Genomic DNA, 15992 nt, shown 5'->3' with positions numbered 1-15992 from the left:
TTCCAAGTAAAGAGATAACGAATCACCACGTTTCTCTACTCTGCGAAGTCTTCCCAGAGGTGTAACTCGACTCTACGGATTATCCACTTGTGTATTTCTTTTTTTATTTCTCTTTCTCTCTCTCTCTTCCTTCTTTGCCCTTTTTATTTTCCCCATCCCTCTATTTTCTTCCTTCTCTCTCTATCTCTCTCTCTATCTCTATCTTTATCTTTTTCTCTTTCAACGTTGGTTTCTTTGAAAACTTACGTTAATCACGGATTTTCCTAAACCAAATCGATATTTACCGAACTTTAACTGGATCCTTTCTTGTTCTTTTTTTCTCTTTTCTTTCTATTAACTTTCATTTTTATTTTTCGCTCATTATTTCCCCGTGTGCGTGTTGGTACGTTTGCGTTTTTGATATTTCTTATTTTATTTTTCATCATTCGTGTAATCACGTAGGGATCGTTTGATCGTTCGCTTGTGTCATTTCAATTTTTCTCTTTCTTTATATATAAGATTTATGATCGAATGATGTAATATTAAAAGTTAGAGAAATCGATTAGAAAAAAGATAGAACTAAGATCAATCGAAAAAAATGACAAAGTTACCTTTACTTCCTTCTCTTACCAATCCGTCGAAATATTTTCTCAATCGATTTTCACATAACTCATATCTACCCTACACTCTAAACTCTGTATAGACACAGACCCACACAACAACAGCCCGCACAAATACACATACAAATACACATGCATACATAGTTACAAAACTATATGTGTTTCTAAACTCGAAGAACGAAAGAATGTCTTAAGAGAAGGGTTGCAACGTTATATTCTCCTAGGCTTTGCTATGCGAACGATTTTCTTTAGCCACGGTAAAATGAGCCGGAAACTTCACCAACCAATACATACGTAAACCTCTTTTTTTTATATATATACACATATACGTACACGTACACGTACATGTATGTACATATATGTAACAATTGAAACCGTTCGGAAAAATACATTTTCTTCCATCTTCCATATTGCCACTGCCACCACCATCCTGACCCCCCAACCCCCCCACCCACACCCCTTCTACCGCACTCGCGATACTTTTGTACCAATAGAGGAAATGTATCATTGGAAATGGAATATCGACTAACTCTTGAAACACGTTGCCGAGTTCCGAAAGCATAGGATAACAGCATCCTTTTTCGAGTTATCCACCTCTCCACCCCCCACCCACTCACTCCCCATTCTTTCCCCCCTATCTCTCGATATCTTTGGATCGGTGTTACGATTAATCTCTCTCTCTCTCTCTCTCTCGTTTCGAATCAGATTCAGCTAATTTCTTTCTTAATTTGTTGTTTTACTTGACATAACATCTGAACAAATATTTGTCCATTGATTGATTCCCTTTTTCTTTTTTTCTTCTTTTTCTTCTCCTTCGTACGATTTCATTTTTTTTCTTCGCGCGGGCGTTTAAACTCGGTTAAATCAAAGGAAAAATATGATCGTTCGACAAAATTTGCATCGATTGATTCATTTTGTTTTATTTTTTCAGCCGATTCGTGCATTTTGCCATTCGTACACAAAAGAAAAAGTTTTAGCGTACGACAATTATCTTTTATAATTTTACTTTTACGTATACATTTATTTATTTATTTATTTATTTATTTTGCAGTCATTTGAATGAAACGATGTCTTGAAAAATATGAAAAGTATAGAGGGAAGAATAAGTATAAAAATAAGAAGAAAAAAATGAAGTAGGGGGATAGAAAGTCTGTCATAAAGTTGCTACCAACGTAAACAACGTTATCTCTTTTCGACAATGATCAACGATCGAGAAAGAAAGTTCTTTTAACGAGCATGCTTCGTTCGCAATAAAGTAGAAATAACGACGTTAGTTTGTCGAATAGGCCTGGCCTGGTCTGGCCTGGCCTGGCCTGGCCAGTGTTACGCGTCGACCGATCGGCGAACTCAATTTCCAATAATTGCTTTCTCCTGCTCGTCTAAAATGATAATTAAATTCCTGTTTGCTGCTATTACCCGCTTGCAAAGCATCGTTCCTTTCCTCCTAATGGCTTCTACTTCGCGAGTCACGACTTACTACAAGGGATGAGAAGATATACTTCTAGTTTTTTTTTTTTTGTATTAATCGTTTAAGGAACGTGTTTATTTGAAATTTAAGAAGAAAAAGAGAGAGAGAGAGAAATATAAAACGTATGAAACTACTCTCGTACGTAAATTAAACATTTGAATTATACTATTCAGTTCGATTATTCGTAAATTGAATATACCTTCAATAGGAATATCTATAAAATGATAATAATCATAGTCTGAATCGTTTACAATTGTGATAAAATAAAACAATCAAGGTAGATGTTAAAACAAAGTAATTAACGATGATGCAAAGTTTAAATAGAAATAACAAATAATAGAGATCGTAGTAAGGAAATATACCAATTAGAAAGATAAAGTAAAGTTTGCAAAACGGGTCAAAGAGAAAAACGGAGTTAATAATTAGATAGAAATTAAATGAAAGATATTATTATTGATTGCAATTAATTAAAGTAATATATAAGAAAACGTTTCGCGTTATACCAGACGATCGTGAAAACACACACACACACAAACACACAAACACATACGTACTCTATTACAAGAGAAAATGAAAATAAAATGATTACAATTGAATTAATTACTAAATAAGATTGAAATGTTTAAAACATATTATAAAAAAAGAATGAACGAAAGCAAAACTGAGCTTGTGTTCCTTCGTGTTGAGTGGCACGCAAAGTACCCAAGCCGTTTAACGATCCTAATACCTCGTTGTACGTATTACTTCCATGGTCGTTACTCTATTACGGATGGATTGTTCTTAGGCAAGGGAAATTGTCGGATTTTGTAGGCGAGTAACTTCTGGACAGAAAGAAAGAGAAAAAGAGAGTAACACACAGAGAATGAGTGAGTGAGTGAAAGGGGGAGAGGGAGTGAGAAGGGGGCTTCTGATAAAGGGACACAGGCCAGGTGTGTGTGGAGGAGGAAATTTTTTCATACGAATGACCGCGTCTTCTTGAACGAGAAAAAGAGAGAGAGAGAGAGAATGTTACGACACTACTATCGGTTATCGACTATCGGCCATCGGTTTATCGATCTCTTTCAACACTCGTTTTACGTACACGCTCACTTACGTTCTCTTTTTCTTTGAGAAAAAGAGAGAGAGAGAGAAGAGGAAAGGTGTTAGGCACGCACAGTTTTCGCTCGGTAAAAAACGAAGTGAGAAAGAAAAAATAATAAAAAAAAAAAAAAAAAAGAAAGAAAAGAAAATACAAAGAGTAGATAAAATATAAAAGAAGAAGAAGAAGCAATGTTTGCAAATGTTATTTTAGAACTATCTCTATCCCTCTCGTTCTTTCTTTTCCTGGTTTCTTTGATGTTCATTCGACTAGCACGATCAGGATTATATCGGATCGACCGTAATCGTCGCGAATCAATCGATTATCAAATGATATTTACGTAACATCGTTTTATATATTGTTAGATATATCAAAATTCAATTCGAGATTAATTCGTTTTCTAAACATTCCCTTTTTCAATCGGATTTAATTCTTCCCTTCCACTCACATGTATATATTTTTATATATATATATATATACGATTTTCCGACGTTTATGTAGGAAATGGGAAAGTTTCGTTTAAAACCTTCTCTCCGTGCCCCCAACAGGAACCGATCGCGTCCTTCGGAACGCCTCGTCGTAGCAAGAAAGTTGAATCGCCGCTGAGAGTTTCTCTGTGTGTGTGCGCGTCTACGTCTGTGTTAGTGAGAAAGAGAAAGAAGAATGGAGAACAAGTTCGGAAACGCTCTAATCGAGTTTTCGATGAACGTCAGTTGCCCTCGACGTTTTACGCCGTTTGACGAACTCAGCGAAACAATTAGTCGATTGTTTGAACCTTCCAGTCGGCTTACTTCTACCTCTTCTCTCTGCGTACGCGTTTTAAATTATATATTTTTTTTTTATATATACAAAGTTGCATCTGCGATTTATTATTTAAGGAAATTTATTTCGATTATATATATATATATATAAAATATCCTTCTTTCGGAAAAATCTTATCAATTTTTAGGGAATAATATCATTTAACGAGTCACACGCACACAGACAGACACGTATATGTGTATACTTTGTATTTCATATTCGTATATATTAACAAAACACTAAAGAGAAAGTTCAATTCATAGAAAATTATTTATCGAAAAAATAAAGAAAAATATGAATAAATGACGCGTAAAAGGAATATCAGTGGGGTACCGCGTCCGTGCGGGGACAAACAACCGTGCAGTTGGTATCGCGACGCTCGCAACACCAAGACTCATCTTTGATTCGAGAAAATAGAAGCGAGCGTTCGCGATCGATTCAAAATGTGCGCCAAATTGGTGGTAGAACGGTTAATACGCATGCGCGAGAAATGAACGAATGAGAATTCTCGTAGGGTATAGTACGTAGTGTCTGCCGGTAGGGGCGGGTCATTCGACAAGTGAGGGCGCAGATTCGGCGCGCGCAGCGCCGTGCATCGATAGAACTAAGCGAGGATTGGTCGAGAGCGCGTAGGAAGAGGACGAGGCAAGCAGAGTCGTTCGCGTATCGTCCAAGTGATGCGGTTTTCTCCAGTGTCGCGTAGTGTGTCTCTCGCTTACTTCATACCCCCCTCCGTATTTCTTTGGCGCGTCGAGTGTGCACAGTGTGCGTTGATGTGAAGGTGGTCCGGGCTTCTTCTTCCCGATGACTAAGGAGTGCATTTAGGTAATTAAAAAGTCACCAATTGTAACGAACGAAGCTGCTCAGGGCGACCGCGCCCCAACGAGAAATAGAGAGAAAGGCCTCTGTCGTTTTGATTCACGTTTAGAGGTGTGAGAGACGCCGTCGTTCTATCCTTACTCTTTCTATCTCTCTCTCACTCTCTTTCTCTCTCTCTCTCTCTCTCTTTCTTTCTATCCATACGTACTCGCTTGCTTAATTTTTCTATTGCACGCGTACACCCTATATCTTATATGCGTTTTACTCGTATTCCTTTTTTCATTCTCTCTTTCTTTTTCTATCTCTCTCTTTCTCTCTCGCTCTCTCTCTATGTAACAAAGTATATACCTCGCCACGAGAAGGAGAAAGAGAGAAATAATCGGTGCTGCTGCTGCGCCTCCATAGCTCGCCACGCCGCGCCGGCGTTATCCTCGTCACCGTCCTCTACATCGTCGTCGTCGTCGTCGCCGTCGTCGTCGTTTTCGTAGTCGTCGTAGTCGTTATACTGTTCATTGTCGTTGTTGTGTGCAGTCATCGAACGACTACTACCAACCATTATTTTCAACAAAACTTTCTCTAACGTTCTTCTTAATATTGTCGCCGTAATTTGGAAGAAAATTTGGAAGGAAAATACGTGGCATTGGATTACCGGCAGAACATCGTAAGTGTTCACACAACCGTTCGAAGATAATATCATCGTCGCATTTGTTCACAAAGTTTAATTGAAAGAAATAGAAATGGCTTTCTATATATACGCGAGTGTTAAAACGATATAATATTTTTCCGTGCATCTCGATCGTTCGACGATGCGAGAAGAGTGAATAAGTGAGTCAGAGAGAGACAGAGATAGAATTAATCTCGCGTGTGTTAGTAAGAAATATTTTCTTTCCTTATCTTTCTCTCTCTTTCTCTATCTCTTCGTCTATCATTATCTATCTCTTATTGTTAGATAAATAAAAAAAAAAAACGACCGGTTTGAAGATACAAATATTTCTCGTCCGTAACGTGTGTAAAATTCGAATTTGAAGGAGAAAACGTTCTTCCATATTAATATCTCCATCTCTGTCTGTTTCGCGCGCGTCGTTCGCTTCGGCAAGGATTCTGATTGGCGGAAAATCGAGAATAATAATTAATGGGTGCTTCTCGTCGTTCGATGTACGCACACACGTATATATATATATATATATTTATATATGCTATTATAACCTCTTCGAGTGAAATTAACGACAGTGATTGCGATAACAAGTGGGATCTTTTCATGACACGGAAATTATATTTCCACGAGAATTATCCTCTTCTCTTCCTCTTCGTCGTTATCGTCCTCGTCATCCTCGTCATCGTATCGTTTACACGCGTGAGAATCTCTGCTAGTTTCGTATGTGTTTTTTCAATACGATTCGTTCCTTCGTTCATTCGTTCATTCGTTCGTTCATTCGTTCGTTCGTACGTGTGCATGTTTCGTTCGAATGCAACGAAACGAACTAAATACATAAGTGAATACGTACGAACCCGCATGTTTGTATGTGTATGTGTGTATATATGTATCCATTTGTATAATATGAAAGAGTATAAGAGAGATAGAGAGGGAAAGAAAAAGAAAAGGCAGAAGGAAGAAAAATAGTAAAGAAAATAGGAAGCCCGTGCAAGCCGGCGGCGAGTCGAACGATCAGTACCTTTCCACCGTTCCGGTTAATATTGGATAGAAAGAGATAGACGTATTACACACACACGTACGGAAAGAGTGTACGTATGATTGTGATGCGGTGTGTGAGTGAAAAGAGAGAGAGCGAGAGAGTATAGTGGGGAGTGGGGAGTAAAAGGACCGTACGAACGTGTGTACGATGAAGACGAGGATATCGCGTTGCATGAGAGAAAGAGAGAGGGGGGTGAGAGAGAGAAAAGGATAGATAGGGAGAATATACCTCGAGACGAAAAGAGACGAAGAGAGACGGAAAGTCTCGAATCGGTTTTCGAAGTAGACTGTACTACCTCTCTCGCTACTATACTACTGGTCGTCGACTTGGCACCGAGAGACGAACATGTACGAACGGCAAACGTATTTTGTACGCGCGTCGGAACGCATATAGGGGTGCACCCTCCGCGCTTATATTATCCCGTCGCGCGTATTACAGTCATATCAAAAAGTAATAACTTTAAAATATTTTATTTCCGTTTCTTTTTTTATTCATTTACTTATTTATTTATTTATTTATTTATTATTTCTTAACTGCCTTTTTAAAATATTATTTCTCTTGCCTGCTGTTTTTTTATTTTTATTTTTATGCACGGTTGTAGAAAGGGGTTGGAATAGAGAGCGAAAGGGTTTAACTCTATCGTTATTTTTTTAAATCGATTTGCCCCGTAAAATTACGTATGTTAAATTTAATCGGGATTGAAATGTAGATCGAGAATATCAAATTGTTGTTTTCGGTCGATCATTTGATTTGTTTTATTTTGTTTTGTTTTTTAACTTGATTATAGTTTCTTTTGTTTCGGTTTGATTAATATATTTTCTTGAATCGAGTTTAGTTTGTTTAATTTATCGAGTATGAATGGGAGAGCAATTTTATTAAACGTCTCTACCGATATGTTACAGAAAGAATATCGTAAAACAATTGAAGTTCCTAATTTTAATGGGAGTATTTTACGAGAGTCATTTGGATGAATGATTTCATTGATTCATTATCAATGAATATCGTTCAAATATTGTAATTCAATTTTTCAGTGCATTTCACAAAATCATCGTACACGCGCGGTTTGTTTTTGTCCTCTTTTACTCTTTTCAGATTTACTTTTGTCTTATTTATATACTTTTAAATATGTCTATCTTGTTTTTCTTTATTTTCGGAATAAAGAAGTAACAATTTTTATTTTTATATCTTTTTTTTTCTTTTTTACGTACGTGTAGATCAATATGCATATGCATTTCTCTTTTTTTTTTTTCTATAGAATTTTACTTTGTCGCAGTATCCTTTTTTTGCTTTTTTATTTTTTTTTCCCCCTCGAAATTGTTAAAGCACATGTTTTTACGGACGTCGAGTTGTCAGTCGTTGTCTTTCTCCTTCGATCGAAACTATTCACTGTATCTGCTTCTACCCTTTTTTTTTATTTTTTACTTTCGTCTCTAGCAAACAGACACACACACAAACACAAACAATCTCTCACAAACCTTCTCTTTCATACACACACACACACACACACACAAATATAGTAGTTGCGGTTCCAATTTTTTGGTTTTGAAATTTGTAGAATGTTTAGAATTTTTGTTAATATTTTTTTTGTATATCTTCTCTTTGTTTATGCATACACACATACATATACACCGCATAAACACGTATATAGAAACGCACGTAAATATTGAAATTTTGGTTCGCATTTTTCGTTAAAGAAATTTTTCGAATTTTCTTTAGAATTTTATACAATGTGTTTGAACAAACATTATTCAATTTTAATTTTTTATTGTTCATATAGTAAAATTCTTTTTTATGTTTTATTTTATTTGATATTTATAATTTGTTCAATATATTTTAATTCACGTGGCTCGGTGTGCTGTCGGCATTTCAAGAATTGTGAAACAACTTTGACCATTTGTTGGTGGGAAATTTGTCGAGTGGGAAAAATAAACATGAATACATGCATGATCGAATGATTAAAAAACAACGAAATGTGATTAGCATTAAATCGAGGAAGAATTCTTTATTGAAAAGAGTTATATTTCTGGTATCGTTAAAAAAATTATTGTGAAAGAATAGAAAATCAATCGTATGAGTTTCTGAATCATCACGACATTTACCGTTATCTTATTTGAATTTGCGTGTACGTGTTTTATTTTATTTTATTTACATATATATATATAGAATAATTTTCTTATATATATCTTTTTACTTTCGTTTTTTATTATTATTATATTTTTTCTTACGTTGATAAAAAAACAAATACGAAGAAGCAGCAACAATGTTATTTAAAGAAAAGCGAGTATATTTTCGATGATAAAATATTTCACATATCGAAAATTGTTATCGTACGTAAAATTATATTGCACGCATTAAAAAAAAAAAAAGTGTATAAAGAAAATAAGTAAAAAAAAAAGTAAGACGTGTATAAAAATAAAAACATTGTGTCGTCGAATGCGTCGAAGGAAAGATACAGTGAATATTTAAATCAGAAATTTTTCGACAAAAATTTTATTCAACCAATTTGAATTTTTTTCTCCTTCTTTTTCTTTTTGTTTAAAATGTGTTGTTTATTAAAAGTAATAATCGGCAACGCCCGTCCAAGTGGGAATATTTATTTTCGAGATAATAATTCGTTTTATCGTCATGTTCCTATCAATGAAAGATAAATATTTTTAAAGTCAGTCAAAACAGACACACACACACGAGTTTTCAATTTGAAATTCAATTGCGATATAAGGGTCGTCTATTATTGATCCTGCGATCAATTACTCTTCTTTTTTTTTTTATTTTAATTATTCTTCATACATTTCGTCACGGACAAATTTTTAATCGTCTAAAGAAAATTATCTTTAATTGTAATAGATAAATGTATTTTTATCTTTCAACGTAAAATGCTAGTCGAATATTTACTCGATGATAATTGCTGAGCTTAGGCTAAACTTGTTAGGTAGGTTTATCAGAAAAACTCAACACTCTAGGCAAAGGTTTCTGTTATGTAAAAACTCGTTTCTTTCTTTTTCTTTTTCTTTTTTTTTTACTTTTTTTTTATTTTTATTGAAGCTCAAAACTTTTCAGCCCACCCTCGTATATATACATTTAAAAAAAAATTATCAAACAATTTTAACGTATTCCAATTCCAATGACCTATTTCTTAAAGTTCTTTAACAAAAGAAAAAAAAATAAAAGAAAAAAAATAGCTTGCCCTATAATCCCCGATGAATTATTATTCTGTTATTATACTTTAACCAGTTAAAATTTATCGAACATCATCGTAACACGAATATTGCGTGTGTAACGTAATCGATCCTACGACAATATATTCTTGTCATCGAGTATTATTCGAATTGAATACATTTTCTTTTTTATGCGTGTTGTGTGTGTGTGTGTGTGTGTGCTGAGCTTGTGTGTAGATATTTATTCTATTGGAATATGTCAAGTTTCGCGAAACGAGTTAGTAATACTCCATTTTCTCGATTTGATTGGTAACAAAACTATCAATAACACATTCGTCTATTCTCTTCAAGCATGATCTCGGCATCACAAACCAACTTTACACACAAAATTTGACGCAAATGTCGATGATCCTTCAACATACGTTTCGTCACGTGTTTGATATAGAAATCACACACAAACGTATATCTGTGTGTGTATGTGTGTGTTGTATGAGCGGTTAAAGGTTGAAAAATTTTGATCCTGACATAGTATATCGATTAATTTTTTTTTTATTTAGGTCAAATTCACTTTTATTTCAAATAAATGAATAAAAGTTTTTTTTTGCCGAAGCTCAAGACTTTTCAACCCACTCTCTTATATAAAAATAAATAAATATATATATATATATATATATATATGTAATTTGTTAGATACTTTTAGAAAGTCATTCATAATACTGACCTCGGATTTCAAGAAAGTCTCCTCGTTTCTTTCCTCGAGCATTTCATTTAACTATGGTGATCGTTAAAATTAAATTTTCTTTTACTTGTCTCTTTTTAATTTCCTTGTGTAAGGACAAAAAAATTATTCTAGCATTGATTAATTTAAAAAAGGCATGGAAAAATAAATGAAAATATTGAAATAGGAAAAAAGAAAAGAACAAATCTAAGAAATGATTTAAATGACTCCAAATGAAAATTGGTTTTTTTCTTTTCTTTTTTTCTTTTTTTTTTTCTTCTTTTCGTTTCATATTGTTTACTCGATAAATCAGATATTGATAAATCGTTGGTATTAAAATTATCGACAAAAGTTTTTCGATTAGATTATCCAAGCATGTTTATTAAATGATAAAGTGCAATAATCGCTTACCACGAACAACGTTGAAATTTCGTAGAACGTACTAGCACAAATATCATCGTCTAGACTAAGAATGCCGTGTTCTATTTCTAGTAACGTTTTCAATATTATTAGTCAGCGTATACCTGCTCTAAACGTTTGTCGCATTCCTTCGAAATATTTTACAAGAAATTATTCGTTTCTCTCTTTTTTTTTTTCTTTTTTTTTTTTTCTTCTCGAAAAAATTCAATACGACATATACATGTAAATTAAAAAAATATAAAGAAAAAATAAACGAATAGAAATTCGAAACGCATCGTGTTCCAGATGATGACGATACGTGACGACGAATAAATTCGTATATAATTTATCGTGAGAATCGTGATTCACGTGTTTTTTCTTTTTTTATTTTTCTATGTTTATGAATACTTCTTTGGTTCTCTTATTCATTCTCATTTTTTTTCCCCTGATCATACAGGTACTATCATATGAAGTTTGATTAAATAATTAAAAATGAATAAAATGATTAAATTATTAACATAGAAATCATTTTTCTTTTTTTCATTTTGTTTAAAATCAGTCAAATATTTTTCGAAACAATTTTTAAATCTTTCACTTTCCACTTTCATATTATTATTATTATTACTATAGCGTACGTAATATAATATAATATAATTTGATATATTATATAAAATGTTAGAAATATTTCTACAAGGATTATTAACAAATGCAAATACATATTCAACAAATTATCTTGATTTCTTTCCTTATTATCTTAAAATATCTTGTTTTCTTCAAGGAAGTATCGCATCAGATGATTCGATTTTCCTAATTACTCGTTTAAGTTCTTTACGCCTCGTACTTCAAAACGATTTGCATAACGCGCGAAAACTTTAGCGTTAAATTGATAAATTACGCCAGACGACGACGACGACGACGACGACGTACTGTATAGTTAGAATAATGGTATAGTGTGGTTAGAATGTATATTATTGGTTCCGATCATTTTGTAAATCTCCCTTGTCTCGTCGTTCAAATCTCTTCACAATTTTCTTTCATCTTTCAATCCTTTTTTCTATCTCGCGCAACTTTTCAATGAGGTTGGTTATTAAATACGATCGCATTCGTTCGTACATTTTTTTCACTCTCTTTACTAAATTATTCAAATAAAATAAAAAAAAAAAATAACGTTATCGTATAATATAATAAAATAAAATATAATAAAAAAATATCGTATAATATAATAAAATAAAATAAAAAAAAATAACGTTATCGTCAATTAAATTTCAAACATATCAGAATCATATGTAGGAAAAATTATCGGGAAATAAATTAGGCACTTAATCGAGAACGCGCGAGATTATTTTCGCATTCGAACGAATTGAAAGGCCCACCTCCCCCTCCTCTATTTTTTTCTTTTTTTTTTTACTTTTAACATTTCCATATTCTCTTCTAAAGTTGCAAATTCTCTTTCTTTCTTTCTTTCTTTCTATCTATCTTTTTCTTTGCAATCTTGTTCAACGATTCGCATTAAACGCGTTCGGCTAACGGAACGCAGATTGCACTAAATTCCAGTTCAATTGCATTGCGAACAGCAGCAGCAACAGCAGCAGAGCGAAACGGTTACACACTCAACACGGACGTGTTACTGATTAGAGTGAGATAGAGAGAGAGAAAGAAAAAGTGGGGGGAAGGGGGAGGTGGGAGGTGGAAGTAGTCGTACAGCTGACTTAGATGTTGCTTTAATCACAAGTCTCTTAGAATATTAACAGCTTCAGTATTTCTTTAACATACGAGTAAAGAAAATTGATTAAATTCAATGAAATATCAAATATCTTATTTTCCAGATATAGATACTAGTCTCGTTTGATTTTATTACATGTAAAAAACTATATTATTTATACTTATATACGTGTTATACTACTTTTCTATGAAAAGACAAAATCTTGTTCCACGAACTAAAACACCATGAAAAGTAGAAACACTCGTTAGATGTATATCTAGATTCGTAACGCTCCAAATCGTATATCATTATTTTTGTATTATCGTCATTATTATAAATTATTATATTTGATTGTTAACGTGATAGGGGTACACGTTTCCCTAGTTTTATGTTTATTACATTTGTAGATAAATATTCTACATGAACGGATAATAATAGGGGTACTGATAATATCTCGTATTAGTTAGATGATTGTCACACACACACACACATATTTTGATTTATATATATATATATTAATAATTTAATATTATATAAATTATACAGTAATATATATATATATAATTTACTAATTAAAAAATTTATAGCGAGTAGGTGGGGGAGGAATAAAAAAAAGGTAGCAAAATAATATATTACAATATTATATTAAAAAATAATAATTTTCGTGAATATTTCGTAGTCACCATTGTCACGATTGTCACGAGTTGCATACGTCACTTGTATAAACGTATGTTTGTTGCAACCAGTTTATTTCATTATACACCTAGACAATTTTTTGTTCTTTTGGTCTCTTTATCTTTCTCTTTCCTAAAGCTTTTACTTACCGAGCATGAATCAAAGCAACTCAAAAGAAAAAGAGAAAAATCTAAATCAAGTTCTATAATGTGTCCACCACCATTGGGATTGGTTGTAAAAAACCAACTTCCCCTTCTTGGACTGTGACAGTTTTTACGATTTTATTATACAGCAATTTAAAAAAAAATATAAGAGAGAGAGAGAGAGAGAAGTTCATTCGTGCTTTACCCACCTTTCCGTACAATGAACGGTGCTAAACTCTCTAAAGGACGATCGAGAAAACGTGTTTGTGAACTTCTGTAACGGACTGTTCAAGAAACTCGTCAAACTTGTACACACACATATCGTTTTTCTCGTCAAACTGGGCTCCTTATTACTTTCCAAGTAAAAATCAACACCCTTCCTTAATTTATAACATTTCGATTCGAATCTTTCGATCCTTAATTACATCTCTCTGATATTAATCCTGATTTTGTAATCCTGATTTTGTAATCCTTATTTTGTAAAACTTAGAACTACAAAAGAAATGAAACACAACACATTGGTTTTGTTACTATATATTTTTATTAGAAAACAAAAAGTTATCTTAGTTTTACGTTCGTAATTATTATAATTAGTGTAAACACGTGTAATTTTAAAATTATACCAACGAAATTACATTTCATACGATTGTTAGAAGATACAAGTGTTTCCGCGTAATCAAATTTTTGGATAATAGATGAATAAATTTTTATCGATGTTTATTTAACTGCTATTTATTTTTACCTAAATTAAATATATTAATTATATATTTAATATATTTAATTTATGTATTAATTATAATATAGCGAAGAAGTGTATAATACATTGTATACGCAGTATCTGTTTTTAAAACAGAAGCAGGCATTTGTTATTAACGATAAGAAACATCCTGTTCGGTTATTAGAATGTTCAGATACGGTTGACTTTATTATCTAGAAAAATACTTTTAATACTTGTATATACAATTAAACGTTAACAATTTAATATATAATATTAAAAAAAAAGTAATAGTTTGAGTCAGTTTTAAGCTTCGAATTTATAATATCACACGTACAATATTTATTTCCTTTTTTTTTTTTTCTATACAAAGTACTGTGTGTTGTATGAATATTGTGAAAGTATAATTAAGCTAACGAAAAAAAAAAAAATAAATAACTATAATTTATTTTAATAAAATAATAAAAATAATAATATTAATAAATAATATTAAATAAAAAATAAAATTTAAATAATAAATGTAAGAATAATAATAAATTTAATTAAATAATTTGTATATAAAAATATAATTAATATATTATTATTTATTATGATAACTAAAATATAATATTTATAATGTTTACAGTGCAAGGACTGAGAATACCTGGGAGCGTTTGAGAAGTACATCCCCCGAGACCCCCCCAACCAAAATCACACGCCTAACCTCTCCCCTGTCCTTATCCTCTTCCGTACCCTTTCCCTCCGCAAACTTCGAGAAGAAGACATCTCATCACAAGAGTAGCAGCCTGAACACAACAACACACCATGGACAATATGGATAATAAGCCTGCCCTCAATGATGACCCTTCAGTCACACCTTGACCATCGCCTGATCATGCAGGCAAGGTAAGCCCGTTTTTATTCTAATCAATAATTATTTCATTCATTTATATTATATTTTCTTTTTTTTTTATAAACGATTACGATAATTAACGTGTCCCCACCCCACGTGTACCACGTGGGTTTCTTTTCTTTTGCTTAGGATTATTAATTTATTTATAGAATACATTTTTTTATTGGTGCCTATTATTTAATGTCAAATAATTTTTTTATTTGTATCACTTTGTTTGTGTGTGTGTACCTTGAAAATGGTGAGGTTTACACGTGCCACGCAAAAATAATCATATTTAATCATTTTCATTTTACTTTATACTTCAAATATTACATACGAAAAATAAACGTGGAAAGAAAAAGAAAGTAATTTATATTCTTTCTATTAATTATTTTATGCGGATCGTTGATTCGTACAGTAATTTTCAATGGTACAAAACATAAATTCGACCATAACGCTTGTTTTTTTTAAATCAATCCGAAACCACGATTAAAATTAAACTAAACTAAACGAAACGAGCAAACGAATCGGTTAATTTCGATGAATAATCTTTTTTTCTTTATTGCATAAACCAAAGATAAATAAAAAAATAAAATAAAAAAGGTAAAAATTGAGTCGATAAATCACAATAAATCAAATTATTAACGTGATAAAATAATATAAATATCGATAAAAGATTTATTTAACGTTCATTAGGGTGGTAACCAATCGTGTTCAAATGAAAATTTAGTTGTTTCGCTTTCTCCTTCCTTCCCCCGAATTCTTTTTTTCTATTTCTTTTTTATTTGATCAACGGCCAATTAAAAAAAAAAAAAGACTTATCTCTTACGAAAGATAGTCGTTGACGTATTTGATGCGTCAAAGGAATGAAATATACATCATTTTTTGTTTTATCGCATTTTCCACACGTCACCCGGTAACTCCATTCTTTTTTCGTCATAGAAAAACCTTCCAATACAATCCTATTTTATTTGTATCAGTATCGTGTCATTGTAACTGTTACAATTTCCCTTCCTTCCCCTTCCACTTTCCCCCCTTCCCCCTTCCCCTTCTTTTCTACCTCGTATTTGAGTTTTCACGTTCACGTTATACTTTTGTGATATATAACCTAAGAGAAAGAAAACCATGTTCCAACGCATTTTAACTGTTGTTTCT

At 32.4% G+C, this 15992-nt stretch overlaps 1 protein-coding gene across 1 annotated transcript in view; it reads left to right on the top strand.

Annotated features, from left to right (window-relative positions):
• Positions 1-4539: 4539 nt before the first annotated feature.
• The window catches only part of LOC122516427 (poly(rC)-binding protein 3), a gene marked incomplete at its 3' end in the record, with an annotated part of 27457 nt that continues 16004 nt past the window's right edge, over positions 4540-15992 (top strand). The window contains 2 exon segments of the mRNA XM_043634216.1: positions 4540-4771; positions 14592-14815. Of these exon segments, the coding sequence (XP_043490151.1) occupies positions 14771-14815 (45 nt within the window).

This window comes from Polistes fuscatus, unplaced genomic scaffold, assembly GCF_010416935.1.
Source record: "Polistes fuscatus isolate 324 unplaced genomic scaffold, CU_Pfus_HIC Scaffold2, whole genome shotgun sequence".
NCBI lineage: Eukaryota > Metazoa > Arthropoda > Insecta > Hymenoptera > Vespidae > Polistes > Polistes fuscatus.
Note: the sequence above shows the minus strand (reverse complement) of the source record. Positions and strands in the feature narration are given on the sequence as shown.